Source organism: Lutra lutra, chromosome 12 (assembly GCF_902655055.1).
Source record: "Lutra lutra chromosome 12, mLutLut1.2, whole genome shotgun sequence".
NCBI classification, from domain to species: domain Eukaryota; kingdom Metazoa; phylum Chordata; class Mammalia; order Carnivora; family Mustelidae; genus Lutra; species Lutra lutra.
This window is the reverse complement of record NC_062289.1, coordinates 93239776-93262653: the sequence shown is the minus strand read 5'-3', so window position 1 is coordinate 93262653 and position 22878 is coordinate 93239776. Positions and strand designations below refer to the sequence as shown.

General features: G+C 43.2%; 1 protein-coding gene across 8 annotated transcripts in view; it reads left to right on the top strand.

Moving 5' to 3' along the window:
* CIT (citron rho-interacting serine/threonine kinase) overlaps window positions 1-22878 on the top strand; it is a 162952-nt gene that overhangs the window by 15121 nt on the left and 124953 nt on the right. For 7 of the 8 annotated variants that reach the window (XM_047696794.1, XM_047696801.1, XM_047696799.1 and 4 more), the window contains exons 5-7: window positions 3625-3726; window positions 16116-16258; window positions 16984-17077. In XM_047696794.1, the coding sequence (XP_047552750.1) occupies window positions 3625-3726; window positions 16116-16258; window positions 16984-17077 (339 nt within the window). The remainder of the gene's footprint in view (window positions 1-3624; window positions 3727-16115; window positions 16259-16983; window positions 17078-22878) is intronic. The other variant, XM_047696800.1, reaches the window with a different exon arrangement.

The window sequence follows — 22878 nt, the reverse complement described above, 5'->3', positions numbered from 1 at the left end:
TAGGTTCTGGGTAGAGAGGCATGACGGGAGTGTGGCAGGTGTAAGTGTGTGTGTGTGTGTGTCTGTGTGTGTGTGATGTTTTGGAGGAATGAGTACTAGAATTCTATACAGATATATGTGTGCGTGTGTATGCGCGCATGTCTCCCCCCCCCTTCTTAGTGGTTTAGAACAGATGGACGAGGAAATGGGAAGAAATGAGACATTTGGTTGGGGAGGGGGTCATCTGTGGGAAATCGGAAGAACCTTTTTTTTAAATTGTGACAAAATATACATAGCATAACATTTACTGTTTTAATCCTTTTTAAGGTACAATTCACTGGTCTTAAGTGCATTTACAATGTTGCCTGCAACCGTAACCGTTCTCTCTTTCTAGAACTTTCTCATCATCCCACATAGAAACTCTGTATCTTTTAATGGTAACTCCCCATTCCCTGAAGAACTGTTTTTCGGAATGGCTGTTCACTTTGTGAGGCGGTTGGGGATTGGTGTTATACTTTTGGAAGGAGGAGGTTGGGATCGGAGTCTGAGGACTCGGTGACTTTGTGTGGCCTCCAGTCAAAGGAGCAGTGGAGGGCAGGAGGCTGCTTGTCAGTCCAGGAATGATGTAGCTTGTGTTTAGCAGTGAAATGTGAGTGACTTCACCAAAAGGAGAAATGACAGGACGTTGCAAATCATTTGGAAGCGGGGGGAATGGAAGATGCTCACTCAAGCTCCAATACCTAAGCCACCACCTATCATCAGGACGCACTGACCAAACATCTGTTCTGTGTGCTGTGCTTCTAGGTCCTTGAGAAGAGGCATTAAATGTAGCCCTGACCTTGCAGTGTTTGTGGTAGATGGGAAGTGGTGTATGTAAAAAGAAAACAATCCGATCTATTGTATTGCAGGCAAGCAATAGAGATGTTCTAGGTGTTCCTTCCTTCAGGTGAATGACTTGCAATGACCCTGTGTGAGGTGTGGGCTGGGGGTTTTTAATTTTTAGTTTTTTAATTTTATTATTATTATTTTTTTTGGTTTAATTTTTTTTTTAAAGTAGGCTCCACGCCAGGTGTGGAGCTCAGTGCAGGGCTTGACCCCCCAACCCTGAGATCAAGACTGTGAGGCAGAGGCTTAACCAACTGAACCGCCCAGGTGCCGTGTGTGGGCTGGGGGTTTTTACAATCAGATACACACAGGAGCTAATGAAAGCTACCCAACCATTCCTTAAGACAGTGAATATGAAGGAAAGTAGAGTCTTTAACTGAGCCATGGCAAGGTTTTGGAATTTAGGGCATGAGAAGAGAAAAACCAACACACGGAGTGAGGGAAAGGAGATGCCAAAGAAGGAGACAGAAGAGGTAACATCCTGTAAGGAAGATCACTTAGGAGAGCCAGCATAGCTGCCCAGGGCTTGGTGAGAACCAGAAGAGTCCTCAGGGACCATTTATTTTAACTGAAGCTTCAGGGATCAGATGAAGAGTCTGTGGCTAGCAAGTAAAGATGTAGGCTTTTCAGATCGGGCAACCTTCACTGTACACCTTTTTTTTTTTTTTTAAGATTTTATTTATTTATTTGACAGAGATCACAAGTAGGCAGAGAGGCAGGCAGGCAGAGAGAGAGGGAAGCAGGCTCCCTGCTGATCAGAGAACCCGATCCCAGGACCTTGAGATCATGACCTGAGCTGAAGGCAGAGACTTTTAACCCTCTGAGCCACCCAGGCACCCCTCTGCACACCTTTTATGTGCTAGGAAAGGAGAAGGGCCACATATCAGGTGCAGGAGATTACAGGAGTTGGGTTGTTGTTCTCCAGGAATGCCTAGGTTCGTGTTTGATTGAATAGCTGTGTGGTATAGCCCAGCCAAGCTGACCTGGAAAACTAACAGAAAGTACGAACAACTTTTTTCTTCCTGAGCCGTTTGAAAATCCATTGCCAACTCAATGCCCCATTACCTCTGAAGACTTCAGTTTGCATTTCCTACAATAAGGATACTCTACTGTGAACCACGATACAGCCATCAATATCAGGAAAGAAACTACATTACCACTGTCTAATACATTACCATGTGCCTTACCACTGTCTAATCCTCAGACCCCGTTCATGCTCCACTGGCCATTCCATGTTCCTCTAGAACAAAAAGGTCCAGCTCAGGATCCCACATAGCATTTAGTTGTCCTGTCTTTTTAGTCTTTTTCAATCTGGACCAGCTTCTCAGTTTTCTCTGGACTCTCATGACCTTGGCGATTCTGAAGATCACAGACCCAGTTATTTTGTAAAATATAGATATGTCCAATGTTGCTCAGGTTCAGGTGCTAGGTCTTTGGCAGGAATGTCACAGACGAGATGCCTCCCAGTGGGTGACTTTGTTTCAGTTTGTCATGTTCATGTTGACCCTCACTTACGTATCTGCCATGCTTCACTGTGGGGTCACCTCCTTCTGCTTTGTCATTACGTTAGTATTCCATAGGGAGGTGCTTTCAAACTGTGGAAGCACCTGTTCCTCATATAACTTTCAATTTATTAATTTATAGCTGTGTGGATTTGCATTTTCCTGCTTAAGTCAGTGAGTTACAAGCCATTATTGTCATTATGTATTTTTATACTCCACCTGTCCCCTAAGTTGGGCCATGAGAGTCTCTTTAGGTTGGTTTTTGCGTCTTTTGACACATCCCCATCTTTGAGTTGTCTCTTGCTTTCTGATACAACAAGAGGTTCAGGCTCTTGCCTTCCCCACCCTTGGAATCAGTTACTTCTCAAAGACAAGCAGTAACTTTCAGTGTAAGAGGGTATTTAGAAGCCAAGATCTGGGCACTAGGTGCCCTTATTGCTGTTGGGGTGCCACTGCTTCCAGACCCCTTTCAGTGGACAAAGCCAGGAAATACATGTACACGTACTAAATACACCTACCTCCTCGTGTGCGCACACACATGCACACACACACATTTACGTTTATATTTATTTCTCTGTTTCAGCTGTGTGTTCACACCAATATGTCTAAGTCCCATCCAACTTCCCTGAGTTTATTCTAGTGTTCACCCTTTCTGTGTGTGTAGCTCTCTTCTCTTCCACTAATATTTAGCTTATTTTATGCATCTGTGTGCATTCAGTCTCCTTTGTTGCTGCTTCTCCCATTGGTGGGCTCAGATGCCCTGTTCCAGGCCATTCCCTACACGTGGATGCCTTCTTCACCCTATGTGGGCCCGATATTGGACTGCCCCCATACATGGTCACTGCCTCCTCACCCTGCTTGGGCCTGGCACCCTGTTCTGGGCCACTGTGGCCCTCTGTCCCTTCCACCTGTCACGGATGCTTACCCTGTTCTGCTCCATCTAATGGCTTTAGGACTGAGTTGTTCAGGGAGCAGAGGTGAAGAAGAAGAAGAGAAAAAGATATTTAGATTTAAAAGAAGTGAGTTGACTTTAAGGAGAGGCATTAAGTCAATAATTAGGCAGATAAGATACTGATCTGGCAAAAATGGTGAGCAAAGTAGGCAAATGAATGAAATTTGTCGAGTGCTGGGCTAAAGGATGGTTTTTCTTTTTTTAAAATAGAGACATCAGTTTTGGCTTGTAGAGAGAGGATAGGGCATTCTCCCTACCCTGCCCCAATGCTATTGTAATTGTCTAAAGAGTTTCTTTTTCCCCTAGGTTTCATTTTTTGAGGAAGAACGGAACATATTATCTCAGAGCACAAGCCCTTGGATCCCCCAGTTACAGTACGCCTTTCAGGACAAAAATAACCTCTATCTGGTGAGTCTTTCCATCCATCTCTTTAGAATTAGTCCAGGGCTGACACTCAGATATTGCAGATGTAGAACTGGATGTGGGTCTTGCCCATAGGGTCTGTCGAGTTGCTTTCCTGACTTTGAGGTATCTTCCTGTTCTCTTTGTCCTAAAGATGAATGGCCAGTCCATTTAGAGATGGCCCCATCTTTGTTGGCTATTATAGCCGTGGTTTAAAGGGCAATAATGAGAAGTCAATTATTTGAGAATAATCTGATTTAACCTTTAATAGCCTAGAATCTTGCTTTAATTTTTTGGGGGGTCATAATTGACATATAATATCTTATTAGTTTTAGGTGTACAACATAATGATTCAGTATTTGTCTATGTTGTGAGATGATCACCACTAAACCTAGTGAAAGTCATTAACTTTTTTAATTTTTAAAAACTGAGTACATTGTGATTTTTTTTTTTTTTTTAGATTTTATTTATTTATTTGACAGAGATCACAAGTAGGCAGAGAGGCAGGCAGAGAGGCTGGGGGGAAGCAGGCTTCCCGCTGAGCAGAGAGCCCGATGCGGGGCTCGATCCGAGGACCCTGGGACCATGACCTGAGTCGAAGGCAGAGGCTTTAACCCACTGAGCCATCCAGGCTCCACAGTACATTGTGATTTTAAGAAAATGCAAACACGGCAGAATGTATGAAATAGAAGAGAATGTTCTTTACCTTTCTTTCTAATCCTTTTCCCTTAAGGAAACGTATTGATGGTTATGTATGTTTTTCCTGACCCTAATGGAAAAAATATTTCTATGTCTGCATTTATAACACATGTATATAGTTTGTTTTACGAAATTGTATATTACTCTCTACTCTGCTCTTCAGCTTGCTTTTTGCCTTTCAGCAATTTACCCCCAACATCTTTCCATGTCAGCACATACACATACACATCTGCCTCCTTCTTTATTTTTTTTATTCTTTTAAAATTAGTCAGTATTTTGTTACCTCTGATATTTATTTGTGCCTTTTTCTGTGGCAGTGTGACACATGGAGGCACGTCACACCTTGTTCAGTGCTTTGGTATCATTAAACATTTGAGTGTTAGATGTGATTCAGATGGTAGTTATAGAATTTTGTAGTTACTTGTAAATGAATTTGGGAAGGGGAACTGCCTCCCTTCTGCAGCTTTCTTAAATTATTTTTTGTTTACATTCAATTAATTAACATACAATGTATTATTAGTTTCAGAGGTAGAGGTCAGTGATTCATCAGTTGCATATAACACCCAGTGCTCATGATATCACATGCCCTCCTTAATGACCAACACCCAGTTACCCCACCTCCTTACCCACCTCCCCCAGATCTGCCTCATTCTTTTGAACAATGCCATAGTATTTCTGATGTATGTGTAACATAATGTATACAAGGCTAAAATCCATTTTGGGGCCCTGTTTAGGTTCTTGGGGGGTTTAGATTCCTAAAGAAAAAAAAATGTATCCCAGAAACAATTTTTGTTCCTGATTCAGCCCTTCAAACAAGACTATCCTATTACGTTGAATGGAGAGGATCTTTTATAGAGACTCACAAAAGAGAGAAGGGTATTTACCTTGAACTTCCATGGGATCGTTTTGGGGGACTTTATTGCATTTATTTCTGACCTATAATAAACAGTGATTAGTGTGGTTTCATATCAGTTGAGAACCCAGTGCTGGGTAGAGAAGACCCCTTACCCCCAAGCTCTACCCAGCCTTCTGAGCAGGATGTTTTCATACAGATGTGTTGGGAGACTGGCCTTGCACTAACTAACCACACGCTCCTTGAGGACCAACACTGTGCCTGTTGTTTAGGCCTGAAGCTTCCTTTCCTTGAATATTGTCTTCGAACCTTTCCTTCCTTGAGATGTGGGGCTTGGATTCCTGACCTTCATAACTGACCTTGGGGTGTTTTAGGCTCATTGACATTCTAGGATCTGTCGTGCATACACATTTGCCTTGTGCTCTCTGTGTCTTCTAGAGTCCCTCATGTTTGGGCGTATTAACAGACTTCTTCATTAGCTCTCAGAAAAGAAGATCCCTTGAAACAGCAGGGATTTATTTGTATGTTAGTGTTGTTTTGGATGTTTTAACTTCAGCTCTGCAAACAATCCTTTTTGTGTTCAAGACAACACAGAACACGGGAAGTCCTGGAACTAGCAAGGGCCCCGATTTTTGGCAAAAGTTGAGAGTCCACAGTTTTCTGGTTTGCCTTGCGCCGACCTATAAGCTTGTGTTCCTCTTTATCTGGGTTGAAGGCCTCGTCTTCGTAAGGCCCAGGCTCATGCCTTCTCTTCGGAGTCAGTATTATTGAGATGCCTTGGGACTCTTAAGTCAGTTTTGGTAGAGGTGATAACCAGTTCTGAGCGTTCTGTGGAACTGATGACAACTGCTGGTCAAGCCACTGCCCAGTGGCTTCAAGGAGCTCACTGCTTGTCTCCATGGTGGCCAATGAGGATGACTGGAGGGGCCCTGGCAGTGTTACTCATAGTTTCCTTCGTGTTGACTAGTAGCTTTTGTTTCTATTTTTGTTCTTCATGGCACAACACTTTTCAAAGTGCATCTTCAAGAGGGTAATACTGGGTCATTTCAAAAATTTTAATCTTTTGGGGGCCGCCATTTTTTTATCCCTGCCAATTGGTTTTGTCCCAGTGGTGGAACTTCCCTTTCTTTTTAATTGTGGAATTCGCTGCTGTGGACTTCCTCTTAGATAAAGCCTTGTTGGAATATCTCGTGGATTGGGAGTGTCAGCTGCTCCTCTGCTAAGACATCTCCTAGGGGCAGGAAGCTTCCTTTTTTGGGCCTTTTGGCTGTGGGGTTTCCATCTGGATTTCACCACTGACATCAGCATTTTGAGCTTAATGCCCATCTTCTCTGGTTTTCCAGCCGCCATCTTACAAGATAGGAATGCTCTTAAAACAGCTGTTTTCTAGAATTCCAGTTGCCTCAGCACATTGATACCTGGTTATAATGACATTTTTATACCTTTCTTTAGTAGCTTTGTTGGGTATCGCTGATGGGATCTTGTAATTGTTTCCTTGTCTGCATTCTCTTCTCAAGTACGCTGGTAATTTGGAGTAAAATGCTTGCTAAGGGCACAGTTTTCTCATAAATATCCAAACTCAGCATAGGAACTAAGATACGATTATAGATCCACCATGCCTTATCTACAATTCCGAAATACCCAGAGTTCTGAATAACCTCAAGTTCTTTTGTTACTATTTGGCAGCAAAACTTGACGTGAACTCTGTAGCAAAACCTGACCTGAATCTCATCTTCATTCCATTTAATGTGACTTTTCATACATTTTGCCTCAAAATTGTGAATGCATTTGATTACAGGGTGATATCCCAAGCCCTACCCGAGGGTGTTACATAATATAAAGTATATACACCATTTTTTCTTTCTAAAAATCTCAACATCTCTAAGTCTGGAAGTACATTCTGTCATAAGAGGATTGTAGGTCTATATCGGCATCATGAAGTTCTGGAATCCCACTGTACCTGTTGACTCCTTACAGATCACCAAACCTTTGAAATTCGGGGAAAGCGTACAAATCATCCTAAAATTTCCATTAACCATTCATTTGTAATGCAAATGCAGTGTAATTGAAGATACATTTAAAAATCAATGAATAAAAGAAATCGGATTTGGTGTCCTATGTATTTCTCAAAGCTATCTCTTCTCTCCATTCTTGCTTCTCCCCTGTGAGTTCTGGCCGCCATCTTCTTTTGTCTGCATTACTGCAGTAACCTCCTAAGTGTTCTCCCTGCCATCTGTCTTGCCCTTCCCCCAGGTCTTCTACACACTGCAGCCAAGTCATCCGCTGTTAAAACCCTTTAAGACTCCCTGCTGCCCTCTGGTTGAAATCCAGACTCTTCCATGTGGTTTACAAGGCCTTTTTCATATATACCGCCTGTCTTGTTGCTTACCTTTCCTCTCCTTTGATTTTAATTAATTAACTTTTATATTTTAAGAGATTGTGAGAACTGGGGGCAGGAGGAGGGACAGAGGAGGAGGAAGAGAAAATATATTTTTTTTAATTTTTAAAGATTTATTTATTTATTTTGCTGGGGGTGGGGCTGGGGGAGAAGGAGAGGAGAGAGAGAGTGGGCACAGAGCCCATTGTGGGCCTTGATCCCACAACCCCTAGCTCATGACCTGAGCCAAAATCAAGATTCGGATGCCTAACTGACTAAGCCACGCAGGCACCCCAGGGAAGAGAAACTCTTAAGCAGCTCAGTGCTCAGTGTGGAGCCTGTGGAGCCTGATACTGGGCTTGATCCCCCAACCCTGAGATCATGATGTGAATCCAAGAGCCAGATACTTAACTGACTGAGCCACGTCGGCACCCCTCTCCTTGCACTTTACATTCATCTTGAACTTCCTTTGGTCCTTTGAACTGGCCTCTGACCTTTCTCCATGCCATTCCCTCTTTCCCTATTTCCCTGGCTAACTCCTTTTTCTCCTTCTGAGCTTGGACCAGATGTCACTTCTTCCAGAAACTCTTTCTGACCCCTGTAATTGTGGGAGGGATGCCCTTCTGGCTGTGGACTCGTAGCACCCTGTACCTCCTCTTCATGGGTGGGTGTTGGGCTCCCCCACCAGGCTACTCCCTCCACGAAGGGAGGGATTATGATTCCCTTGCTTCCAGTAGGCTTCTCTAAGTAAATGCTTAAGAAGCATTTATTGGAAGAACATATGATTAATTTCATAGAAATTGATTTACATACAGATTAACTTATTGTGTTCTGGAAATGACACATTAAGAGTGTAAATTTTATTCTCTAAAGTATGTAATTCCAGTTAGATCCATTGGGATTTTCAAAATTGGAAGTGCAATGCAAGGAAATTGAACTTGGATCCCTTTGAAATTTGATGGTTAAAAATTTCCTATTTGTCTTTACATACCAATGAAACTGGCTTGCCATTTTCTGGCATATAGAAAATTGTAATGAAGCCCATTGTATTGTTAATGTCTGGTTCTATATAACAAGGCTAGTTCTGTATTCTGGCAGGCAGCCCATAGAAACAGCGCTTTGTTGATCTGGTTCATGATGAAATCTGTTCAGTTCCATATAACAGATGCCTTCACCAGTGTCCTTCCAGGAGGGAGCTGATCTTTACAAAGAAAACATTGTTTTGCAACTCATTATATGTAGTATTGTTGCATCTAAATGCTTTGTGAGATTCTTAAAGGTTGCTGGCTTTGTACTGATGTTTTTCATGCTGTGGGTCTTTTTTTTTTTCTTTTTTAAAAAAATTTACATATAATGTATTATTTGCCCCAGTACAGGTCTGTGTATTGTCAGGCTTACACGCTTCACAGCACTCACTGTAGCATATACCCTCCCCAGTGTCCATAACGCAACCTCCCTCTCTATTCCCACCTCCCCCCAGCAACCCTCAATTTGTTTTGTGAGGTTAAGAGTCTCTTATGGTTTGTCTCCCTCCTGATCCCATCTTATTTCATTTTTTTTACTTTCCTTCCCCCCAAACCCCCCACTTTACCTCTCAGATTCCTCATATCAGGGAGATCATATGATAATTTTCTTTCTCTGATTGACTTATTTTGCTCTCATGCTGTGGGTCTTTTCAGGCTGCCCTTGCTCTGAGCCTATAACTGACCTATGAATCTTCTTTCCTTACAGTGGCCTTATATTAACTTCTCTCTGTTCATTCCAAATTTTTCTTCCTCAGTTGCACATAGGATGTATTAATTAAGGTATAGGTTAAGCTACTATAGCAAAAAGAACAAAAACCCAGCCCAGACCGATGGAGCAGGTCTGTTGTATGTGATAATTCAGGGACCCAGGTTCCTTCTATCTTATGGCTCCTTATCCCTTAGGATGTTGTCCCCTTGACATGGTTGGAGTTGGGCATTTGATGTTCTTGTTCCCCCTGGCTGGCAGGAGAAAGGGGTGGAGAGCACAACAAGAAAACTCCTTTTACATAACATGGTATGGAATTGGGACCCATCATTTCCTCTCCTATTTTGTTGACCAGAACTTCATCACATGCCCTCATTTCTGTGCCAGCTAGCTGCATGACCAGTGGAATCCATGGAAGAGTGGACTTGCGGGGGGCAAGTTATAGTCTGTTTTGCGGGTAATAAAAGATAGATCTGGGTTTTGAAGCCAGACCCCCTAGATCCATCTCCTGTACCCATTACATGACACTGTTACACCCCAGAGCACTGCCAGTCTGACCCTGGCCCTGAGGTCCTACTTGCCATCAGTTCTTTGTATTTCCTGTCTCGCTTTCCACCGAAGGTCATGCAGTCACATGCGGGGTATTTCCTTCCGGTGTAGGAACAATCTGGAGGTTAGTGCTTTCTAGGCAGTGACCTCGTGGCCTGCATAAACAGCAGCCTGTGCTGTGACTGGGAGCCTGGAGAGAGTTAACAACTAGAACCTCATTGTTTATTTTAGTGAAATGTGGCAGCTTATCATAGTTTTGACAGTGAGACATGTGCTGTTTTGATCTCTCGGATAAGATTATCCAGTTTTCAGGCACGTCTCAAAACTCACCAGCATGTTCACATGTTGTTTGGGAGCTGGCTGCCCGTCGGAAGCTGTTGCTAGAATATAGGTTCTTGTTTTATTACTGTTCCTTGGTTGGTCTCTCCGGAGTCATTGGCCTTTTTGGTTTCAACGTTCTCATTAGCAAAGTGAGATATTGATGCCTCTGATTGACCCCAGGTCATTTGCCCAGTGTGTTATTGCCCTGGGGGGTGATGGGGCGGTCCTTTGCGTCTTCAAAACGGTTGTTTTTTTGTGTCCTGCTCTTTGGAGGCATATTTCAAGTGAATGTGTTTAGAGTTTTAAGAGTCACAATTCCACTCCATTGTTCCAGTTCGCTTGGTTCCACGATCACAGTTTCTGGTTTAGTAAGTCTAGGATGGGGCCCAAGATTTTGCAACCAGGTCCCAGCTGCTGGTGCCGGTCTGGGGAACCACACGTAGAAAACACTGGTCCTGTGGCTATAGCTACAGCTCATTTCTGGGTACCACTCTTCCTTTCGTTCCTTCTGCAGTAGTGAAGATCCTGAGATTCTGTTTCTTGCCCTTGACTCTTTGAGGTCAAGGAGTGGTACCTATTCCCCTGCTGTTAACTGGCCCGGGGATTCTTCACCAGCGCAGGGTGCTTCATTAACCCTGTCCTCAGTTGCCTGGTTTGAGTGTGCTATCTGTGTCTTGCCAAGGCTCTGGATGATTCCACACTCAGTGAGGATCTTTTGAATAGACGGATGAGTCAGCCTGGGATTTGTATTTTCTGAAACAAAGGGTCTTCTCTCCTTTTCTCTTGGTGACCTTGTCCTTCAAGAGGAATAATTTAGGGTCTCTGCTAGGGACCACTCCGCTTCGAGGATCCCTTCCTTCCTCCCCAATGCCAAAGATCAGGAACACGGCGCAGGGCAGAGAACGATGCCAATAGCATTGTTACATTTCCATGGTACTTTCAGGCATGCTGATTGTAGTGCAAGCATTTCAAGGGTACGCTGCTAGAGGGGTGGCCAGCACAGCAGGTCTCTAATGACACCCCGTGCAAATTGGAGTAGAGTACAAGAACTATTAGCTACCCCCTCCCCGCATATGGATATGTATGCATGCAAGTCTGTACCGATGTGCATGTGGTACACACACACACACACACACACACACACACAGCCTTGTCCTTTGTTTTGAATGCCACACAACTGATGGGCACTGGCGTCCCTGTTCTTGGGCGCGTAGATGCGATCACCCGCAGAGAAGCCGCCGCTCCTTCTAAAACCGAACCCATGTAAGATTTGCCCTTTAATTAGCATCTGCAGCTGTGCCATTAGCAGGGTTTGTCTCTGTTGGCCTGAATGCCTTTGCTTTAAAAGCGCAAGTCCATTATAGCTCCAAGCCAGGCTTGTCTGTCAGCTGCTGGGCCTTCTCCACCATCTGCAGGGTGATCGCATTGTTTAGGCTCTTTCCTCCTCCTGGCTCCCCGGCCTTTGATTACTGTGCCTCGGTGATTGCCGTTCGGGTGACCTGCAGCTGCTTGATGTGGGCAGGGACCCCGCGCATCCTTCTGTGCGGGATGGTTGCCTCTATGCTGATGGACCAATGGACCAGTTCCTTTCCAGCCCTTTGTTGCCGGTGATCCTGGCATGGTAGGCAGGTCCTGTCGTGTCCAGGTAGTCACTGAAGAAAACCGCAAGCTGCCGGAGTGTCGGCTGGATTCAGGGTTCCTCTGTAGAAACTTTTCATCTGGTGGATGGATTCCAGGAACCGCTTTGTCTCTACACCTGCATCAGCACTGTGCTAGCTGCTTCAGAATCACCTGGAGTTCTCCCTAAAAATGCACATTTCTGCACCTCACCCAGCGTCCCTGGAATTTTTAACAGGCTCCCTGAATGGTTGGGATGGGAGTGAGACACACTTTACCATTTCAGTCTGTTTCATGTTTACTCTTGTTGATGCCACTAGAACTCCAGCCCCATGGAGGCCAGAGATTTGTTTGTTATAGTCTCTGCTGTTTTTTTAGTATCTAGAACAGTGCCTGACACATAGTAGGCACTCATTTTTTTTTCTGAATGTGCTTATTTTATTTTATTTTATTTTAAGGATTTTATTTATTTAACAGAGACAGACACAGCCTAAGAGGGAACACAAGCAGGGGGAGTGGGAGAGGGAGAAGCAGGCTTCCTGCTGAGCAGGGAGCCTGATGTGGGGCTCGAACTCAGGACCCTGGGATCATAACCTGAGCCGAAGGCAGACACTTAATGACTGAGCAACCCAGGCTGCCCCAGATGAGTGTGTTTATTTTTAAAAAAGTAGTTCCTTAGGTAATTCAGTTGGGCAGGCAGGTTTGATAAGCCCTGTCCTGGAGGACTTACCAGGATCATTAGGTAAGAAGCCACATTTTTGGGGGACAGCGCCTCACCAGGCATCTCTAAGTAGTTAAAGTCCGGGACGGAGTCATGCTTTTGGACAAAACCAGGTCCTGTGAATGAATTGTCTGGCATAGCCTGGGTGGTGACTTGGGCCTTAAATTGTTTATAGTGTTCTGCTGACCCGGCTGTTTTGTTCATAGCAAGTCATCGAATGGAGACTTAAAGACTCTTAGTTTTTGACCTTCGATGATGTTTTTGGAACCTCTTGACTTGGTACCATTTTCTGAAAGTGTCCAAGTCCTGTTCTTCACTGTATGTCTAAGCTCAACAGCAAGATGATGGTGTCATCTTGGGTTGGCCACACATAAGCCATATTCCCCATGGGCTCCATTCATAACAGAATGGGCAACTCTACCCCAGTAGGATGGTTTTAGAGTAGAAGTGACATCTTGGGACAGCCAAATTTGCTCAGTAAATTTCCAGATTAAGTTCTCAAATGGCGGGCGCTTGGAATATTTAGTATGGCAATGTGGAATCGTGTCGACGGGTCAAGTTTGATTAGTCTTTGATAAGGACCCAGTCTATTTAGAGGTTTGTCATTTCGTGTCTATTTTGTCCCATGTTGTGGAGCCTGCTGCCTAGCAGCTGTTGTAATTTTTGTCGCTTGTCTTCTCAATCAACCCTGGTTTTGAAGAAATGAAAAGTTGTTTGACTCAGAAAAGACTAATCTACTTTTGGCGGGGGTTTTTAGCTCAGGAAATTGGACCTTCTGAATAGGAGCAAAGAATACGTATCTTTTGCCTTTTAGGAGATGGTTCTTCTTTTCTGAACTATTTTACTGATCACTTCAAAATAGAATCTTCAGGAATAGTTGCGAAGTATTAAATAGTGGTCAGTTTGTGAGCTCTTAAATGTTGCCAGTGGTGCTATCTGTTTGACTTTGTCATCCTCAAACTTACAAGGCATTTCTATTTCACACATCTTTAATAGAGTCAGGTTAGAACATTTATAACTGCGATGTGTCGTCATAAATATGCATTGTTCTTATTTTAAGATGTTTCCGTTCTAAAAGCACGAGTACTTCTGTTGTTATCGGTGAATTTTTTTTTTATATTTAAGACCTTTTTAATGGCAATATATATTTAAAACAGACGTAAAAATTGGCATTCGCCCACATATCCAGGTCCTATGAAGAACCAGGTTGGGATGAGTGGGTGAGCTTTAAAGCAGCCAGGTGGCTCCTGTGGGCTCCTCTAGGTCTGGGACTGGTAGCTTTCAATCTGCTCTGAATTTGGGGGGAAATAAAGTCTGCATTTTAGCAGCTACCCCTTCTAAGTGTGGCTCTTCTTGTGGGTTCATAAAATTTTTTCCAGCAATTGCAGTGGAAATGGAACCTTACTCTTTTTTTTTTTTTTTTAAAGATTTTATTTATTTATTTGTCAGAGAGAGAGAGGGAGAGAGAGCAAGCACAGGCAGACAGAATGGCAGGCAGAGGCAGAGGGAGAAACAGGCTCCCCAGTGAGTAAGGAGCCCGATGCGGGACTCGATCCCAGGACGCTGGGATCATGACCTGAGCTGAAGGCAGCTGCTTAACCAACTGAGCCACCCAGGCGTCCCGGAACCTTACTCTTCAAATTGTCCAGTATCTGGTTGACTCTCGGCTCCTTGCAAGATGTCATGTGAATGGGGGAGACTCCCAGATGATACAGAGCCCTTCAGGAGGACATGTGGGTCCCTGGCTCCCCCAAGGGTCTCTGATGTGGGGTTCACTTGGTGCTGGGCAGAATCTTTACTGGGCCAGCCTGCGGCCTCTGCGGATATGTGCAGATGCTCAGTGTCTCACTTGACTGGAGCTTTCTTCTAATTCTGGACCAAAAGCAAACAGGAGTTTGGAGGAGGATGGAGAGAATTCACATCCCAAAATTGGCTTCTGGAATGCAGTAGTTGGAGAGATTTAGTATTTTTTTTTTTTTAAGATGTTTATTTGGATCTTGCCACTTTCCAGAAAGGATTTGAGACAACTTAAAACAAAAGATATTTATAGCATTGCTCACAAAATGGGAAATCAGAGCAAAGGACAGGAGGAGAATTGAGTAAGGGTTGACATGACTGCAAAGATGATCGAAACGTGTCCCAGCTTCTCCCAGCCAGAGAGGGAAGGATCACGCAGCCAAGGGCGAGAAAGGAAGGTTCTTGACCAGCAGTGGAGGAACTCCTTGGTGCCAGGCACAGTATTGCGAGACAGTCCCATCCCATTCTACAGCCGGTGAAACTGAAGGGCAGAGAGCAGAAGTCACCAGGCTGTGGTTTGAAGCCTCTTGGGCAAATGGGTCTCAACGCCATGTGTTGACTCAGAATATCACACTCAGTTATCATCAGAAGGAGGAAGGATTTCAGTTCCTTGGAGTGGAAGAAATTTTTTGCTAATCGGACATTTTCCTTGAGGCTGTACTTTATATTCTTTTTTCCTAAGATTTTATTTATTTATTAGAGTGAGCGTTGGACGTGGGGGTGGGGGGAGAAGAGGGAGAGGCACAAGTAGACCCCTTCACTGAGCGCAGAGCCAGAAGGCAGGGCTCAGTCTCAGGACCATGAGATCATGACTTGAGCTGAAATCAAGAGTAGGAAACTCAATGGACTGAGCCACCCAGGTGTCCCTATATTCTTTTTCCAGACTTTTCCCCTATGTATGTATTTAACAAATGTAATATATATATATATTTTTTGTCACGAAAAGGAGGTTGTACTTTATCCCATATAGGATATTGCTTTATATTATCATGGGCAGCTTTCCACGGCTGTATGAATAGATTGATTCTGTTCATTTTTGATATCTACAACGTCTCCCATTATTAAGATATACCATATTTCAGCAGTTTCTTAATGATGGATGTTTGGGTGATTCCCAGGCTTTTCTTCCCCTGTGTTACAAACAGTGCTACAGTGAATCTATGTATCTATCGATCTATAAACTACTATAAGTTCCTGTAAAACAAATTGTCAGAAGTGGAATTATGAGGTCAGAGAGAGTATGCTCACATTTAAGTTTTTAATAGAAATGGTCAGACGACTTGCAGGAAAAGATTGTATCATATTTATTGCACGCCTTCTCTAGTCTGCTGGGTGCTGAGAGAAATGCAAAAAGGATACTGGAGGGTTTGTTGCCCTCTAGCAATTTCCATCTACACTGTGTACCTAATCCTAGGGAATGTCTGGGGTGTCGACTTGGGTGGGTGGGTGGGTGAGTGGGTGGATTTAATTCAACTTTTCAAGCTTGCCTTGCAAACATTGTGCATGGTGTCTGGGACTAGTCTTTCATTATATTGATTCTCTTGGGTATCAGATGTAATTTCCTTAGGGCAGGGACCTCACCCTACAAGGCTTACAGTATGTCTCCCACATCTTAGTAGCTCTGTGGAGACATCGTAATTATAATGCGTCAAGCAGCATTTGAGGCTCTAATTGAGATGTTCCGTTTTTTGGGGTGTATGAAGAATTAATAACTTTGGCATTCTCTACAGGTCATGGAATATCAACCTGGAGGCGACTTGCTGTCACTTTTGAATAGATATGAGGACCAATTAGATGAAAATATGATTCAGTTTTACCTAGCCGAACTGATTTTGGCTGTTCACAGTGTTCATCAGATGGGATATGTACATCGGTAAGTGAGACTGTCTGGTAAGTGTCCTGAGAATTTATCTGTATCACCTAAGAATTCCCACAATGGAGTGACTAGATGAATAAATTCAGCTTCAAAATGATGCTCCATCCAAATTTTAACCCGTCTTAACTGCAACTGGCTGAAAGTATATTTTCCAGAGTGGCAGACATTTCAGCTTTACCCATTCAACAGTGAAATAGATCTCAAATTATAACGTTCTCAAGTTTGCTAATATGATCTGTGAATGTAGCTGATAAGACTGAGAACTCTTGCATGGGTTCCTTGAGTTATATGGTGGAAAAAACGAATTCGATTTGCAGAAGGAACCTGCAAACCGAGGAGTGGAAGACCATGCAGTAGTACTTCTGACCTCACTCATTAGTAATTTACAAAGGTGTTCCGTCAAATCCTCAGTCAAAAAGTGTCTCTTTACATCCTCAGTCATGGGATGTTTTATGTACACCCAAGAATGTTTCCTTTCCCTCCCTCCCTCTTTTTTGTTTTCCTTCTCCTTCCCTTTCTCTTCCTCCCTCTCCTCCTCCTTTTTCTTACTTAAATTTTTTTTTTGCAGAATGTTTGCTTATTATTTATATCTATCAATAGGGAGGTCTACATAGCAGAATCTAGACACTGAGTTGGTTGGCTGAATCAATATCCGAGGTTAGCAGTTGCTTGCTGATTTGCATGGAGAAGACAACACTAATTTGTGGCCCTGATTTTCTTAGAGACATCAAACCCGAGAATATTCTCATTGACCGAACAGGACACATCAAGCTTGTGGATTTCGGATCAGCGGCTAAAATGAACTCAAATAAGATGGTAACAAAATGGACTAAGATAGCTTAATAGAGATTGTGCTACAAAGGGTTCTGTGGTCCTCATAAGTTTGGACAATACGGTGATGTTTTGGAATCTTCAGCTGCCAGTGTATGACATGATTTCTCCAGGGGTGGAGGTGGGGATAGGGACATAGAGCTATTTCCCAGACTTGCTTGACCTTGGCACCCTATCTGTTAATACCCTACAGAACATTTTTAGGAGCATCCTTATGGCTTGGTTAAAACATAAAGGGAAAAATGCTCACTTTTGTTTTTCTTTTCATTTTCCTTATTATAGATTGTCTTCTGTAATCTTATATATTTCACATCTCTATTTTCTATTCAGCAAAGTTGAAAGAAATCACTGGCACATTTGAACCAAATATCCTTAAGCATTAAGAACTAACTGCTCAAAATGTCATTTTGAAGTCCTGGATCTCTGGTAAAAATTAAGCTGTATTTCCCATGCTAAATAAGAAGGCAAGAGCGTACCTGCTGAGATCAAGAGCAAGAATTCTTGAGGGAAAAGATGACAAAGTAAAAAAAAAAGTACATAGATTTAAAAACAAACCCTAATGAAATTGGTACATACTGAAGTGAATTGTCATGTCATTTGTTCAAAAAACTGGTAGGTCTAAGAGAAAGTCAATTTAGATCTTAAAACTTATTTTTCAACTGACCCATTTGGTCAAATTTTTAGGAACATGGCTTTTCATTCTTTCTCAGTAAAATACTGATTCTAGTTAAAATGCACAAATTAAGTGGTTAGGGAGGTTACTCTGTAAAATGCCCCTCTTCCCAAACTCTGAAAATTCAGTCCTTATAAAGGGAAATATGTAAAATTGCTTTTTTTCTCAAGTTCCTTGGAGGAAAGGTAGGTGTTATCAGGTTGATATTAGGAAAAAGGTTTGGGGTTATGTTAACTCTTTGCACTCCAGGCTCTGGCTTCCCTGTTTGGCATACTGGAGGCCTACTTGAGATACATTTACTTGGTGTTCAGATCCTTGGAAAAACAGTCTCTCTAGGCACTGTTTCTCCCCCCACCCCATTATGTTCTTGTAATCGATTCCACTTGATCATTACAATGAGAATTAGATTATAGGATCAAAACATTTTATGTCTTCAAAATGGGCAATGCAGAAACAGGCATGAAAACTTGGTTGTTGAACCTAGTGGAATAAAGCACAGGAAAAAAGTTAAGTAATGGAAAGGGTTATCCTCTAGGATTCAAAAACTTGTACATTGCGTGAGTGACCTTGATAAACTCATGCATCTAGAAATAAACTGAAGCATGGATACATGGTCTAATAATTGAAACATAGATACATGGTCAGCTCTGGATGGCATTGACACTGACCATTGATATTTTGCCCTGGATAGTTCTTTATTGTGGGGGGCTCTCCTGTGTATTACAGGATATTTAGCTACATTCCTGGCCTCTATCTACTAGATGCCAATAACACCCACTTCTCCAGCTGTGAAAACCAGAGACGTCTCCAGGCATGGCAGAGGGTTCCATGGGAGACAAAATCACCCCTGGTTGAGAACCATCCCAAGTCAATTGAGAAACATCAGACAGCTTATTAATGAGAGCCGGCTGTAGGTATTCACGATAAGAATACCTACTTGGAAAACTAGATTAAGATCCAGAGTCTCTGCTTGTTAAACAAATGGGAATAAGGAGTAAGTCCCATCCCTGCATCTCGAATCACTTACTCTCTTCCGAGCCCCAAGTGGAGAGAGTGGACTTTCATTCATTTCAGGTTTCTGTTTTTCAGTGCTTCAGACTATCCCTTTTCAGTTCTTCTAATTGGAACAACCTTCACTTCAGGCGCGGAGCCCTCCAGAGTCACTCGGGTTTATGTGTAGCTCATTGCTCAACCCCTCATTATTCTGGTGAAGGAGAAAAGCCACTCAGTCCTGCATCCTTGGGAGGTGTGCACCTCCTCTTCTCTTGGAGGAAGAATCGCCTCTCCAGAAATTTGTGCTTTTAGGGCCAAAATGTGACAAGCACATAGCAAGGAATTCTTAGCATTGTTTTAAGTGAAAAGGCCTTTTGATTAATCTACAGTCTAGATGAAATCAAGTATGGATATAGAATTATACTTTTTTAATTTTTTTTATTTTATTTTTTTTTTAAGATTTTATTTATTTATTTGACAGAGAGAAATCACAAGTAAGCAGAGAGGCAGGCAGAGAGAGAGGAGGAAGCAGGCTCCCTGCTGAGCAGAAAGCCCTATGCGGGGCTCGAACCCAGGACCCGGGATCATGACCCGAGCCGAAGGCAGTGGCTTAACCCACTGAGCCACCCAGGCGCCCCTAGAATTATACTTTTTTTAAAAATATTTTTGATCAATGGAGGTGGGTTAAGCTTTTTTTTTTTAAAAGATATTATTTGAGAGAGAGTGTGTCCGGGGGAAGAAGAGAGGGGGAGAGAGAAGGAAGGGGAAAGAACCTCAGGCAGACTCTGCAATGAGCATGGAGCCCGTTGCCCCTTGCCCCTTGTGGGGCTCAGTATCACCATCTTGAGATCATGACCTGAGTCAAAACCGAGACTCAGACGCTCAACTGGCTGAGTCACCCAGGCATCCCAACATGTGTCACCCTCTCTCTCTCTTTTTTTTAATTAAAAGATTTTATTTATTTATTTGCCAGAGCGAGAGAGTAGGTAGAGCAGCAGGCAGAGGTAAAGGGAGAAGCAGGCTCCCCGCTGAGCAGAGAGCCTGAGGTGGGACTCGATCCCAGGACCCTGGGGATCATGACCTGAACTGAAGGCAGACGTTTAACTGACTGAGCCACCCAGGCGTCCCCCAACATATGTCTTTTTTAAGTAGAATGTTTTATAGGCCTAAAGGAGTTCTAAATGTTTTTTTGTACTCAAAATATATGAAATATAATCTACGTTTACTGAAACTCATGTATGGTACTCACCCCAAATCAATCTTTTCCCCTACTACTCTCAAACATTATCTATGAATTTAGCCATTTGGGACTTGGGGATTGTTGGGTTTTCCATTTTCCATTGTCATTATTTCAGGCTTCTTAACATGTTGCTTTGAAGCATTCTTACAAACAGCGGGGAACTGTACTGCCCAGAGGTTTGGGTGTCGAGCTAAAGCGTGCCATGCACCTGCTCTGTACCCTAATAAGGCTATCCATTTCACCTTAGTTGACTCTCAACGAGTGGCAAATAGCAAAATCTTCCAACCTGTCTCATTCAGCTCTCACACAAACCCTTGGAAGGAGATGGTCAATAAAGAGCCATATAGCAATGGCACCCCACTGGCTCAGTAGGTAGAGCCTGTGAGTCTTGATCTCAGGGTCATGAGTTTGAATGCTGTGCTGGGGGTAGAGATTACTTAAAAAATAATAATTAAAAATGGGGGGGGGCGCCTGGGTGGCTCAGTGGGTTAAAGCCTCTTCCTTCAGCTCAGGTCAGTTAAGTGTTAATCAGCCTCCTTGAGCAGTTGAAAATCCATAGGAGATAGCCTTTTTTGACATTTACTAGAAGTGAGAAGATTTAATCCTTTACCCCCAAGAGGAACAACATAATGAGATACCATTCCCCTCCCCACTCTCCATTCCACGCCCTGCTTCTGCAGGTGGATGTTTCTGCCCTGCGTAGCCACATGGGGAAAGTTAGGTTGAAATAGTTTCATGTTTAAGCATTTTATGGGAAGAGGATTAGGAGGAAACAGACAGTAGATTTCTTACTTTCTTCTCATCTGCTTGTGAAAGATTCCGTTAAACCTTTTTTGTTTCTTTTCTTAACCTCTCTGTCTCCTGAAATAGGACTTCATCTTCTGTCTCCTAGTCATTTTCTTTTCTTTCTTTTTTTTTTTTTTAAAGATTTTATTTATTTATCTGACAGAGATCACAAGCAGGCACAGAGGCAGACAGAGGAGGTAGGGAAATAAGGCTCCCTGCTGAGCAGAGAGCCTGACACGAGGCTTGATCCCACGACCCCGAGATCATGACCTGAGCCAAAGGCAGAGGCCTAAACCACTGAGCCACCCAGGTGCCCCTCCTAGTCATTTTCTTATTGCCTCCTGCTGAACTGGTGTATTTTCATCCCTGTGGATACAGTGAAAATTAACTAAAGTTTAGTAAAACTTGTCAGATGGTACCCTGTGCATGGCTCCATGTTTAATATCTTACCCAGATGTGCTGGCTGTGAATTGCCACCAGAGGAGAGCAAAAGCATCTTGCAAAATCCTTGTCAGGATGTGTGACATTAAGTGTTCAATGGGTTAAAGGTGCATGGAGGTCAATAACCAATGGAAATTTAGCAGTCATTAAATTGTCATTAAAAACCTTTGTTGGGGTGCTGAGGTGGCTCAGTGGGTTAAGCCTCTGCCTTTGGCTCAGGTCATGATCTCAAGGTCCTGGGATCGAGCCCTGCATCTGACTCTCTGCTCAGCGGGGAGCCTGCTTCCCGCTCTCTCTCTGCCTGCCTCTCTGCCTACTTGTGATCTCTCTGTCAAATAAATAAATATAATCTTTAAAAAAAAAACCTTTGTAAATTGCTATTAAGAACCTAATGTACTTTATGCAGGAGATGTGCATGATGGAAGCTAGGGATATTTTCCCTTAAAATTTAGAAAATTATGGGGTGCCTGGGTGGCTCAGTGGGTTAAAGCCTCTGCCTTCAGCTCGGGTCATGATCCCAGGGTCCTGGGATCGAGCCCCATGTCGGGCTCTCTGCTCAGCAGGGAGCCTGCTTCCCCCTCTCTCTGTGCCTGCCTCTCTGCCTACTTGTGATCTCTGTCAAATAAATAAATAAATCTTAAAAAAAAATTTAGAAAATTACAAAGTGGCTAGACATAAATGTGTATAATCACATTTGTGATTGTTGTGGGACAGGAATTAGGGAGTTAACCTGACTCTCTTGGGTATGTCTCATCATGAGTTTGAAAATGAGGCATTGACGACTTACACCCCTTGCTGGGTCATGCTGATAAACACAGCCCAGTCGAGTTCCTTTCGACTCTGTGCACTGCAAACAGGGAGAACGGAGTATTCTCAATCCAATGTGATGATAAAATTAAACCCAACAAGTGCCAAGATGTGTATTTGAGGATTGCATAGTAACAGTTCTGCAAGGTAATTAGGCATAGAGGGTAAGCATTTAATGGTGACATTAGTTTTTCTTCTCTTGTTTTCATATTAAAAAAAATTACTGTCAGTATTGAGGGTTTTTACCAAAGCCCTGTAGTTTAATCCTAATCCCGTGCTGAGCTCATTAACATTTACACACACATTAAAAAGATAGAAGTTTTAGCGTGGGCTCCCCAGCATCAAGGCTTTCTCATGGCTTAAGCTGCTTTCAGTTTCTCCCGCTTAAGCTGCCTTTAGACCAGATATTGTCTCCTTTCTCCCCACTTTTGTCTATCAGCACTGGCTTGTGGCTTTCTTGTGCAGTGTGACCATCTAGGTTTTCCCAGTGTGTACTTGCAGTGAAAAAACTTTTTTTAAAGATTTAATTTTTTTTTTTAAAGTAATTTCTATACCCACTATGGGGCCCGAACTCACAACTCCCGAGATCAAGAGTTGCATGCTCCACTGAGCCGGCCAGGGACCCCTCAGTGGAAATTCTGTTGCCCAAAGCAATGGATGACTGGTGTCAAGAATACCAGTATCACACTGCTGTCCAGATTTAGGGTTTGGAAAAACCTATGGTGGGCTTGAGAGAAGGGGTGAAAAGAGAAAGAGTAGGGACAATGGGTCTGTTTCCTACAACCGTGGGTCATTGGGGCAGAGGGATGGACAAGATTAAAGTTACAGGCTGGAAGAGCTTGAGTG